General features: G+C 50.5%; 1 protein-coding gene across 7 annotated transcripts in view; it reads right to left on the bottom strand.

Annotated features, from left to right (window-relative positions):
• Positions 1–848: 848 nt before the first annotated feature.
• The window catches only part of FDXR (ferredoxin reductase), a 30,398-nt gene continuing 18,923 nt past the window's right edge, over positions 849–12,323 (bottom strand). The window contains exons 7-13 of one of the 7 annotated variants that reach the window (XR_006416992.1): positions 9,800–9,907; positions 8,847–8,931; positions 6,596–6,795; positions 5,774–5,945; positions 5,350–5,523; positions 2,810–2,953; positions 1,938–1,994 (exon numbers count right to left, since the gene is read on the bottom strand). Coding sequence is in view for 4 of the 7 variants with exons in the window: in XM_044453982.1 (XP_044309917.1) it covers positions 1,864–1,994; positions 5,350–5,523; positions 5,774–5,945; positions 6,596–6,795; positions 8,847–8,931; positions 9,800–9,907 (870 nt within the window). In the remaining 3 variants the exon portion in view is untranslated. Of the gene's footprint in view, positions 2,954–5,325; positions 5,524–5,757; positions 5,946–6,595; positions 6,796–8,846; positions 8,932–9,799; positions 9,908–12,323 lie in introns of those variants that run through there. The other 6 variants (XR_006416993.1, XM_044453982.1, XR_006416994.1 and 3 more) reach the window with 6 other exon arrangements.

Raw genomic sequence — 12,323 nt, forward strand, 5'->3', positions numbered from 1 at the left:
CCTTCTGCTGGATCTGCACCAGGAAGACGTGATGGGTGCCCACTTGGGAGGGTCTTAAAAGGGGCTGGGTGAATTCATGGAGGACCGAGCAATGCACGGGTCCTAGTCAGGAGGCCCACGCATGCCTGCCTCTGTATGCCGGCTGCTGGGGAACATCAGGGGGGCTGGTATTATGAACATGTCCCGTCAGTGGGCTTTGCACAGGCCCCCGACATAGTGGAATGAGCACAGTTGCCATGGGAAGTGTAGCACTCGTGTGACTACAGAATTCATGGATTGCTTCTGCTGCAGCCAGAGTATTTACACGAGCCCTCAGAGAGACAGTGAAGTGCCAGGCTGGGTCACTGCTTTCACTTGGCACATCCAAAACTGTTCCTTCCTCCACTGCCTCTTGCCCAAAAGAACTTTCTGCAGGAAAGTCCTTGCTGATACTGTCTCTGGGCATCCCTGCTGAATGAGAATAAGGATTACAAACCTGTCTTCATTTCAACAGCAGTATATTGGGTCAAGAATACGGCTCTGGGAACCCAGAAGGTCCTAAACTACACAGCCCAAGAATCCAACAATAATGCTCTTCTGAACTTCCATCTGCAGCCTCCCTGAGGAACAAGCTAATTAATCACGTTTGTATGTTACTTTCTCCACCGCAGTAATCCAACTTCTGTTTGAGTTCATACAAGAAAAGATAATAATGTCCCAAGATTTATTGAGTGTGTGCTTGAAATTGGCAAGGGACAGTCAGGTTTGTGAAGAGCAGGCCAGCATCTATTAGCTCTTAGGTTCACCAAGTTTGTACTAATGCAGAAGCACACATACTAGACCAGAAATGGAATCCGAGCCTGCTGACCCAGGTTCACCTTCTGTTTGAGAAAGATCTTTATTTTGCAAATGATTCTACAATCTGCAATCCGACATCAAAGCTGGGGTGCAGGCACAGAGGACGAATTGAGTTTCAGAGAGAAGGGGAAAGGTGACTGATGCCGCCTTTCTTATTTGGCTCATCCTCATGATTATTCGATTCACACTGAGTTCCTCTCTCACTCGCAAGTTCTGGGTTTCCAGCATTTTCTTCAAACAGTTCTCATAAGCCACATATGTGGAGATGTGAATGGGTCAAAACCAAGAACCACAGACATTTGCCCCCCCCCCCCGCAGAATAAAAGCCCACCCACAAAACCTTGCAAGAGCAAGTAAGGCACTAAGTCACATTTATAAAACCCTGAAATTTAATTTTTTTAATATTGCTTGGATGATTTACGGTTGGATCCAACATTGGTCCTCTACTAGCGAAACAGAAAACACCAGCCTAATGGTTTTCTCCTCCCCCTGCAATCTCCACCTGCCTAAAGTCTATTTTGAAGGGTTGGGAGAGCCTCCAGAGCAGATCCGCAAAGTGCTTGGGGGTCTGCAGGAGGACAGAGGGAGCGGGAAAGCTCTGCTGCTTCAGCGGAAGTCCACTGACATGACATGGGATCCAGCCCTTCAAGGCCCCCTTTCCTGCAGCGCTGGTGGCAAACAGAGAAGCCACTGTGCTTGCACAGAGTGAGGCCGTGTGTGCCTGGGCTCTGCAGGGGCTCTACGTCTATTAGAGCAGGAGTCTAAATCAGGAGTAAGTGCCAAATAGAGAGAGGCATCCTCTGTAAAATCAGGACCAAGATGGACAGGACCTTGGACCAAATGGTCCCGCTTGTAGTCCTGACAACTGCAGCTGGTTCATTCAGTCATTTCCCTACCACACCCCGCATTCATCTGTGGAATGACAATGAATGGCTGCACCATCTTTTGCAGACTGAGCAGCACTGAGAGGTGCCAGGCCCAAGCATCCACCGCTCTCGGCCAACTCTCACAAGGCAAGCATCCGTCTCAGCGACCAATCAATTCCAGCATCTCCTGGGGATTTACTATCTTCTCCCGGGGCTTCCCAACCAGTTTGCCTCTTGTGACTTCAGCAGCATCAATCTTCTCCCAGTCTGAAAAGGAAACTGGCCGAATCCCTGTTAAATCACCAGAAAAAGGGAAAGGGACAGATAAAACATCAACCCGCTCCTAACTAATCATACAGGGAGACCACGGGCAGGCTTCTTTGGAATCAAGTACTGAATTAAAGGCTTGCTTTGCACATCAATTACTCGGCAGACTCAGGAGAGCAGGCCAGGTGAGACTAGCTGAATCTTGGAAGATTCTTAAAATAGGGGATGGAGTGCTGTTGCTTCACTTAAAAATCCTGAATTGGTTTAGTGGGAACACATTAATTGAAAACATTTGGCTATAATGACAGTAAAGGACTCAGCTGGGATTTAGAATGCATTCTCAAATACACTGGGGAAGGATCAGTCCAGAGATGATGCAAATTCAGTAGTCCATGCAAAAAACCCCCAGAGCCAACCTGTGTGGTGCTTCTTCAGGTTTCATGTGTCACTGAGAGATTATCTGATGCCAGGCTCCTTTTGGAAAGGCGTGTTTACATTCTTAAGTTCATTGTAGCTACGCTTTTCATGGCACCACTCCCATGGCTTTACATAACGAAGGCTGCTCCACCTACAAATAATTATCATGTAGCAAACAGAGTGTACACCTTGGGCTGCCTTGGCATATAGTGGGGAATCTGAACTGGCAAATGGGCCCTGGAACATGTCCATGTAGAAAAGTAAACACATATACGTTTATCGCACAACTGTGCATACACAACTGCAGATGACATCCACTTTTAAATTACATTCTTGTGATATCGGGGCAGCAAAAGTGGCCTTTAAAGCCTTCGTATTTGCAAAGGGACACATGCTTCAGGCTTAGAAAGATAAACACCCACCTCCTACCATTCAATGGTCTGAAGATCTTACTGCTCTTTTTGCATCTCAATGTATCTCCTGCAGTCATCAAGTTTGTCAGGATGGGATGCTTATTTAGATAGCTGGGATGCTTATATTAGTGAAACTGCCTCTGTATGAATTAGCTGCAAACAACAGTGATGTCCATGTAGAAAATGCAGTATTTGCACTATTGCTTCTAGGTCTGCCAGTCACTTTCTGCCTGACTCCACTTTTATTTGAGTCAGATACGGAAAGGACAGCACAGCTCTCCCATCCAGACGTGCCCAGGCCCACAGAGCTTGCACTGATGTGTGAGGAGCACTACCTGGGACAAACCTTCCTTCATCCCCTTGCAGTGAGACCGAAAGGTCATCTCCAGGTGGTGCACCTGGAAGGGGATCCGTGTCACAGATCCTAATGAACTCCAGTTTTCTAATATGAAAAGCCTCTGTGCCAAAGCTTGAATTTATGCCAGGAAGCAGTTAACCTGGGCAGGCGTGCTGAGGATGTAGCAACTGAGTTTCAAGATCTGTCTGTTCTCATAGAAGGCTCCGGGGCTGATCTGTACTGACAATCCAAATGCCACACCATGGTTTGGTTATGCAATCAGTACACACCTGGCCCATGTTTGCCATTGTGATATTGGAAGAAAGCACATGGCTGCCAGCAGGACTTCAGGCTTTGCGACTCTCCAGGCCACTAGACAATCCAGAGAGGCAGACAAGCAGAGAGGAGAGAGGCTGGAAAGGAGACTGCCGGAAGGGAGAGGACAAGGAAAAGCATTCAAGGCAAAGGGAAGCGACGGCAGTGCAAGCTTCTCAGCAGGTAATAGCGAGATGTCTTCTAAAACCCCAAGTTTTGACCTTGGTGTGTCCAACTAAACAATCAGGCTGCAACGGTTTTGGTATCAAGGGGCAGGACACAGCGTGATGCTCCATGATTTCATTACCTTCAAAATCTCTGAAGTAGCCTAGCTAAAATTGTAAAAGTGTATGTGTTTACCGCCTCAAAAGGGGAGGCATGTCTGAGACCAGCAAGGGCAGATGTGACGGCCATAACACACTTCCCCCTTCCCCCACGCTTTCCAGTTTTGAGCGCCTACATCTCAATGAACTCGAGGCCCAGATGTGCAGTGCCAGTCCCTGGCTTTCAGCAGGGCTGGCTCCCTGGCAAGCATGTTGAGGATTCCAGCCTAATAGGCTTCACAGACCACATCAGAGGCGTCTCTTCATTCAGACTTGGTTTTGTGCTAAACATGAGTGAAGCAGGAAGGGCTGTCAAACTTTTCGTGCTGAGGAGCAGAAAAGATGACACCAACACCACTGCTGGTTGGGCCGGCCTTCCCCGAATTACACATCGTAGCGCCGTAAGTTACAGTACGGGCAGGCAGGAGGCTAGAGGAGAGTCAGGACTTCTACGGGCTTGATCCATAAAGATCTATGTATTTCCCTGAAGATGAACTGGCGAAGCCCAAAGTAAACCAGAAAGCCAGCAGTATGTCTTGAGCCCTGGCAAGTCACATTCAAGCTCTGGCACGTGCTCCTGAGGTTGCCATTGGCAAATCCCATTTTTCAGCCTCAGCTCGTCACCAATAAAAACTGAAGGGCTGATCTAGAAGTATGGGGTGAGATCCAGCAAGGACCATAAAGCAAAGTCCACTCATAAGTAGCAGAATGACTCCAACACTTGAATGTGCTGAAACAATCTAAGACTTTGGTTGATGGGAAAGAGGAAGGTGGAATTTGCTGCCCATGGTGCTTCTGTCAAGGGACTCTGATTAGAAGTGCGAGCTGAAAGCAAAACTAGGTTTTGATTATAGTTATTCTCAGGGATTCTTAGTTATTCTCAGGGATTCAACAAGAACAAGAGGTTTGAAAGAATGTGATAGCAAGATCTGTTATTACGCTTAAGCACCTAATATGGTGTCTCATATATAAACCAGAAAAAAACCAAGTTCCCCCTTCAGTGATTTACAACCTGATATGCTTTCCAAAGAGTTAGATGGCAAGCCCTCTCCACTTATGCCAGAAATTTGAATCTTCACATTTCCAACACTCTATCGTAGCTGGGGAAAGGGGGCTAGCGCATCATGCTGTTTTAAACTTTCTCCGGTTGACTATATCTCAGTGTATTAGGATACACTGCAAGACTTGCTGAACAAGAAGGGACTTGCTGCAGCAGCCAACTTGGTGACAAAGCTAATGTCTCCAGTGTGAATTGCAAAGCTCCAGGAACCAAGATTTAGGGTGGATGCCAGGAAGCACTTCCTGATGGTTAGGACTCCGAGGGTATGGAATGGGCTTCCACGGGAGGTGGCTGAGGCCCCATCGGTAAAAGTGTTCAAGGATAGGCTGGACATGCACATGGGAGGCATGTCATGAGCAGAGTCGGCTGGAGCTGGGGGTCAGACTAGATGGCCCAGGAGACCCCTTCTGACTCACTCTGCTTCTATGTTTCTAATTAAAATGCACACATCAACCAAGGTCACTGAGTCCCTTCTAGGACTCTAGTGTGTATCCCGCCAGGCAGACCCCCTCACCTCGGGACTGAAGGGTGCTCCTCACCAAGTCCATGCCTTCCTTGGCACCCGTGTGGGCCAGCGCACCCGACTGCAGATCCTCCAGGATGGACTGCGCCGTTTCGAAGCTATCATTCATGGTGGTGATGATCACACCGGTGGGCCCCCTCTTGACCCAGCCACTGCAGTACAGCCCTGCAGGGCGGGATGCACCGTTAAGCCACCGGAGCCAGCTCGTCCCCTTGAGCAGCCCCAGGCCGCAGCAGCACCCAGCCGTCCACTGCCATGGGAGGGCCTGCAGCTGAGGACCCTGCCAGGGCCACCCCTGGCCTCAGGCCTCTCATCACACGCTCCTTGGGGCCACAGCCGCCCGCCCCGGGCCACCTGCTCCTCATCATTCCTGCTGAAGCATCAGTACTGCAAACACACCTGTGGCTTGACTGACCTGGCGCCCCGAGGACTCTGCCCAGATTGTTGGGGATAATGCCCTGCCTGGAGTCAAAGGGCACCGCAGGGTCAATCGGGAGGCTCTTGTAACCGATGCTGCTCAGAATCAGCCCACTCATTAGCACCTCAACCTCTCCGGTGGGAACTGCCTTGGCAAACTCTCCCGAGCCCTGCGGAGCACAGATACAGAAAAGAAGAGGAGAGGAGGAGGAAAGGGCTCAGGAAGACATCTTGTAAGGCCGGCCCGGCCCACTGGCATCCAGGCCAACTGCGGGAGCCAGGAGCTCCTGATGCTTGCACCCAGCATGGTCCAGGATGGAGGCACCCGCCCGGGGAGCCCCATAAAAGTTCCCCTGAGGTCTCCAAATGACAGGCAGCTCCAGGAAAGAACAAGTTTTCCATCGCAACAGGGGCAGCTGCAGCAGCAGCACCACCTCCGTTCCAAACCCCTGCAGTTCACCAGCATCGCCCTTCCTCGTGCTAATCTGATGCATTATGAGGGCACCCACCCATCACGGATATCAATGCCAAAAAGATGGAGAGAACTCTTTTCATACCATGATGCGGAAAATGGATCCCTGGGGAGACGCTGAGCCGCCTTGCCGAGAGCCTGCCATTTCAGCTCTCAGACAGCAGGCAGTTACACTGGTAGTTGTAATTAGACCGCAAGTATAAAGCTGTACTTAGCTTAATACTGAAAGACTCCTGGGGGGAATCTCCAAAACTAAATGGCTGCAGCAGATCTCAGAACACCAGGCTGAAGAGCAAAGAGGAGAGGAAGCAGGGCTTGGGGACACAGGGGGAGGCTGGGAGCTCGTACTTCCAACCTGGTGACAGCCAAGCGGATCGCTCTGGCCCACTTTCCGTCAGAGGTGGGCAGCACTTCCTGAGGGCTGCGGAAGAACTTCAGGCTCCACTCTTGGGATGCCACAGCCCAACGGCCAGCCACCTGCTCGTCGGGTTCCTCCAACGCTGTCTTGGCTAGCAGCTCAGTCAGCCGTCTCCTAGGCCTGGGAACATCTGAAAATTACAAGAAGCACTGCAGATGCACAAGGAGCCTGCGAGAATCAGAGGTCACCACTGCATTGTGTGGAGTGGGGAGAGAAGAAGGAAGACCACCTTGTTCCACGTGTGTCAGAGAAGCTGAAGAATTCCCTGAGATTCTGCAAGCCATCAGAATGTGAGAAATTGGAAATGAACTCCATTACTTCAAGAGCAAAACAAGCGGACAGGACAGCAGCTGTCTCTCCCCACTCCTTCAAGCAGATCTGCTTGCAAGGAGGGGCATGACACACCAAACCAAAGCCTTCCTTCGCTTGAGTAGATCTCCCAGTGGGAAGGAAGCAAGCGTTCCACACAAATTCTGCATAAGCAGAGACCGACCCTTAGGGCAGGCGCTGCTGCCCAGAGAACCCCAGCCAGACCAAGGTGAGGCAAGTCTTTGGGCAGCCCTCTGGAGCACTGCAGTCCTCCTCCAGGAAAGCAAAGTAGAAGCGATGTTTAGATTCCTTGACAGAGAACACCAAACCACTTCCATCCAGTTTACAAAGACTGGATCCTTAAAAATACAGTATTGTGCTTCATATAAACGTTTGCATAAAATGCAGAAACAGACGGTGCCCACACTCTTGTGGGTGTAGGGCAAGGGGAACGTTTAGGCTGGCTTGACCTTGCGGGTTTAGGCTGGCTTGACCTTGCGGGCACTTCCACGGAATTCAGGAGAGGCAGGGACGGGCTTTCAGCAAGCGCTACTGTATAAAACCCCTAAACAGAAGGCACTGGCAGCTAAGCAAAACTGAAACATCAAGACAGTTCTGCCATTTGACCAGATGTCAGTCCAGGCTCCCATTCGAGGACTAAAGGAGCAGAGCAAGATTCAGGGAGATTTTGGGGTGATCAAGTGGGAATGCATACCTCTCTGACCTCGTGCGCTACACTTCCGCTGGAAAGGGGCTTTTCTACATGCTCTTCGCTTGGCCCAGGCGCCCACAGCCTTTCCTGGTGTGTTGAACTACAGCTCCCATCAGGCCCAGCAGGCATGGAGAGTGCTCAGGAATTCTAGGAGGCGGAGTCCCCAATATCCTGGGGGCACCAGGTTGGCAAAGGCTGCCTTGGCCTCTTTTGCACTAGATCCACTGACAAAGTATTTAATCAAACCTGAGATTTCTCATTGTTGGTTGTTAACACTGTTTACACCCACACACAAATATATGCTCAAGAGTGTGCGCACAGTCTGTTTCTGTGTTTTATGCGAATATCTATATGATGCACGATACTGTATTTTTAAGGATCCAGACTTTGTAAACTCTCCAGAGAGCTTTGGCTCCTGCACAGCGCTGAAATGTAATGAAATGAAATCCTCTGGTGACTGAAGATCCTGGGCGCGCTTTCTCCCATGACCCGATGTCCTCCAGATGTTTTGGCTGCATGATCCCGGTCTCATTTTGGGCCATTCTGGCTGGGACTGATGGAGGCTGTAGTCTCAAATACCTGAGGCTGGATCCAGCCGGGCACTGGGCAAACAGGAGGGCTCTGCTTGGAAGGTGGGACGTGCGCATTCTCTCCTGCTCCTGGCAGCCCCAGGACAGCTCCTCCACCTGCCCTGGAGGAGGTGTGGAGAGCGTGTGTGGGGCTGCAAGGAGGATGAAGGGGAGAGAGTCTGCAGGTCCCAACCTCCATCCTTCTGCAACATCATCGCTGGATCCATCCCTCAGAAGGCCCCACAGTGCAGAGTTAATATCGGCTCCTCAGACCGCCGGCCCTCACCTGGACTCAGCGCAACTGCTGACTCAAATGCCCCTCATCTGATGGGTACCAGGAAGTGGGGGAGTTTTTCTCACTGAACATTTTGCTGATCCCAGGCATCAATCCTGGCTGGAGCCCTGACTCCCCAGCCTGTGTTTCGATGCTTTCTCAGCCCTGAAACGCACGCCATCTGGACATGGGAGGTCTTCCCGTCCTCTTCACTGACCACACCAGCAGGCACACCCAGGCCAGATGGGAGGCAAGGGCTCTCAGGCCAGGAGGTGGCTGTGAAGCATTTGAGAAACCAGCCACTGGCTGAGCCTCACCTTTGATAGCGTCTGCAAGGTCTCTGAAATCTGCAGGATTCAGGAGGGGCCGGGCACTGGGCAGGTTGATCATCTCCCGCAGCTCCTGAGGGTTTCAGACAGAGAGAGACCTTGTAAGTCGGTACTTCACACATTCCAAGTTACAGAAATGTGTGCCATGGAGGGAAACTGAGCCACGCTGGCTTTAAAATGCACAGAGCACCGAAAGTGGAAGCCGCAAGCGATTTATGAGCAACACTTCCCTGCTGCCCAGTTCTCTAGGTGGCTCACAATAAATCAGTATCATAAACAATTGTATACAAAACTTGTATTTGCAAGAGTTCATCTGTCTGTTTTTAATTATTTTTTTATCAAACTGAGCCCTTTGGATGGCAAAAACTTCCTGAAAATCAAGATAACAATCCAAGAGAGATGCACTGCCCTGACACACACACACGTCAAGTTTCCCTTCTGACACTTACACACTCAATTGAAGCTGCAGAAAGCAAATTAAGGAAGCACTTGTATTTTTTTCTACTTTGTGAACTGCCCTGGGAGCCTTTGGGCTGATGTGTAGAATAACTAGACAAAATAGCTAAATAAAATACTTGCAATGGCAGGCACCCCTTTCAACCAATTTGTTGCCTGATTTCCATAGGCAGGCTGGCCTCCCAGTCCCTGAAGGGAGCACCTCCTGCAAACACACACCTCACGCTTTCTTTCCTCCTGCAAAACAGCCATGCAGGTGCATCCTCCTCAGAGCCAGAAGCCCTGGGGCCACGGATCCTGCAGCAGCATGGAGTAAGCAGGGCACCGGGGAGCGCTTTTAACTACAAAGTGCAGTCAGTACACCAAACACATACACCAAACACATCACCCCTCAGGTGAACTCACCTGGAAGAACAGTTATTCAGGAAAGACTCTTGCTAAGGTTAAGCTAATGAAAACACCCCCTCCCCCCCCTTTTTTTTTACCTTTATGGTGAAGGCCACCTGGAGGGGGCCTCGCCTCCCTATCAGATGCACTCTCCTCACTTTGCTCTGGGCCAAGGCCGTGAGACTCTTTTCAGTGATGTCAGTTTTCTAGGCAAAAGGGAAAGACAGGATGGTCGGGGATTAGGCCCAGCAAGTGGGAAAGAGAAGCAAGGAACATGCAGCTCTCAACAACGGCCTGCTCCCCACAAAGCCCCTTGCACAGAGGAGATCCAAGGGATGTAGTCACCAAACATACATGGTGAGGTTGAGGATGCTGGTGAAATTGGCAATGGATTCAAACAAATTTAAATTGTAGTGTAATACTTACTGCTATGAATTGCTGCTGCAGAACTGATAGGCTAAATTGGTATGGTATAGAAATGTCATAAATAAATTTTATCAATCCAACCTGTAGATTCTGCAGCAGGCTGGCTTTTCCAGAGCTGAACAGACTGCACAATCTTGCAGACCATTTTCTTTCTCTCGCTCGCTCGCTCTCTCTTTCTTTCTCCTTCCTTCTTTCCTTCTTTTTTCTTTCTCTCTGCCTTTCCATATTCTTATGCAAATTTAGTCAAAGGAAAATATGAAATATAAAAAGGCTACTGAAAATTCATCCCAAATGTGTATTTGAGCAAACAGGTTTGAATACTGCTGAAACAGAGCCAACGAAGTGAAATCCACCCGTCCTTAGGTAGAACTGCCCACTTCCTTTGGGCAGCCACGCCTTGCATTGGTACGCACCTTGTTTTCCCAGCAGGGCATCTCTGCTTACAGCACCACAGGGAACCACTTGGGGCAAGCTCTGCCTGCTGCTCCCCGCACAGGTTACATTTTGCACTCAGGAATCAAATCCCAAGGACGCGCGCACAGCATCCCTCATGCAGGGTCAAAGGCTTCTGCCTGCAGAACAGTCTGATTTCCAGCGATTATCCCCCTCCCTTCCTCACACGGCCCACCCCATTCTCCTGCGTTGTGTTCCAGGGACCAGAGGAGCTGCCTTGGAAGAGGGAAGCAGGGAAGCCTGCTTCAGCCAGCCTGCAGCTCTTTCCACATAAATCTGGATCCGCACCCTCATGCACGGGCCACACGGGTTCGTTGTCCATCCAGTACTTGGTTCTTGAGTACAAAATGTAATATATGGAGTGACCTTCAAGCACCGTAACAAGTGCTTCCAGGTTCTGGAGCTTCTGTGTTAGGGTGCCTCTCACAGGCCCCTCAGACTCCCACCTCACCTGCTTTCTGTAACCTCCATGAGGCAACTACATAACTTCTAGAGAACTTCTAGAGACGTTCCAGATATTGCAGGTAGAGCCAACCAAGAGGACTCTTGCCATCAGCTAAGTAATTCTGTGCTTTGGAACACAGCAAACAGGGCTGAGAGACTAAGATGCCTCTTGCCCAAGGCAAGATGACCTACACTTTAGTCTGTGTTGCATTGCTGGACTGAGGCCAGGCAGACAGACAGCAAAAGAAAGACTGATTGTAATTGCCAGTGAGCGACAGGCAGGCTAAAACACAGGCTGGGTCCTTTCTCCTTTCTGCCGTACATGAAAAAGAACCGAGACTGCCCCCTCGTGTTTAGTTCTGGTACAGGACGCTTCTCCAAAGAAGAGCGTTGATCCCATTTCCCCCACAGCCCTGTGGCCTCTCCGAAGGGGGCAAGTCCAAGCTCCGTGGGGGCATATACGGTCTTTCCCATGCACTTCTCCATGCTTAGCTCTGTCTCTTTTTTAATGGCTTTCCCTTCTTTCTTTCCTAGCAGCTGGAACAATCTTGGAAGTTTCTTCTGGGAACTTTTAGTTTCCCCAACATGGTGCCCTTCCAGATCTTTTGGACTACACCTGCTAGCATTCCTGGCCAGTGGCCAGGGATGATGGGACTTGAAATCCAAACTATCTGAAAGGCATCCGCTTGAGAAGTGTGGCTTCTAACTAAAATCCTAGTTATCTAACTGGGAATGGGGGGGGGGGGGAGAGGGGGAGGAAATAAATGCATACTGTTCTTCCCCCTTAAAGCAGAAGAGAGAGTAGAAAGAAAAGAGGCAAAGGGAAGGAGGTGGGGAAGGAGTCACCTTTGCTAAAGCAGTTGCTGCAATCACAGAGGGCAAAAAACCAGTAATGTCTTGAAAACAGCAGCCAAATACAAGGCAACAGTGACCCGTTTGGTTGGGGACGCTGCGTCGGCCTTGGATTCTGGGAGAACGCCTCGCAGCACACAGGCGCTTGAAGGAGGTGCAAGGACTGGTCTGCCCGCACAGTACCTCTCACCCCCCTTGCTTTGAAGCACTGAGCAGCCTTGCGCAGTCACCCCTCTTACGCATGCAGAGCGATGCGTGGCTCTGGTCCCGTCTGATCCCTCTGCTCCTACTCCCCCCCCCCCCCCCACCCCCCCCAGGGGCAAATACCAAATGACCCCCCCCCCCCCCCAGCCCAGCCATAAGAGCAGAGCAGCTCCAACCCATAAGGAGAGAAGCTGGCACTCCGGCCGCACTCATGGAGCCTCCGTTAATTGGGAGCTTCCGGCC

Source organism: Varanus komodoensis, unplaced genomic scaffold (assembly GCF_004798865.1).
Source record: "Varanus komodoensis strain SLA01 unplaced genomic scaffold, ASM479886v1 scaffold7_1, whole genome shotgun sequence".
Taxonomy (NCBI): Eukaryota; Metazoa; Chordata; class Lepidosauria; order Squamata; family Varanidae; genus Varanus; species Varanus komodoensis.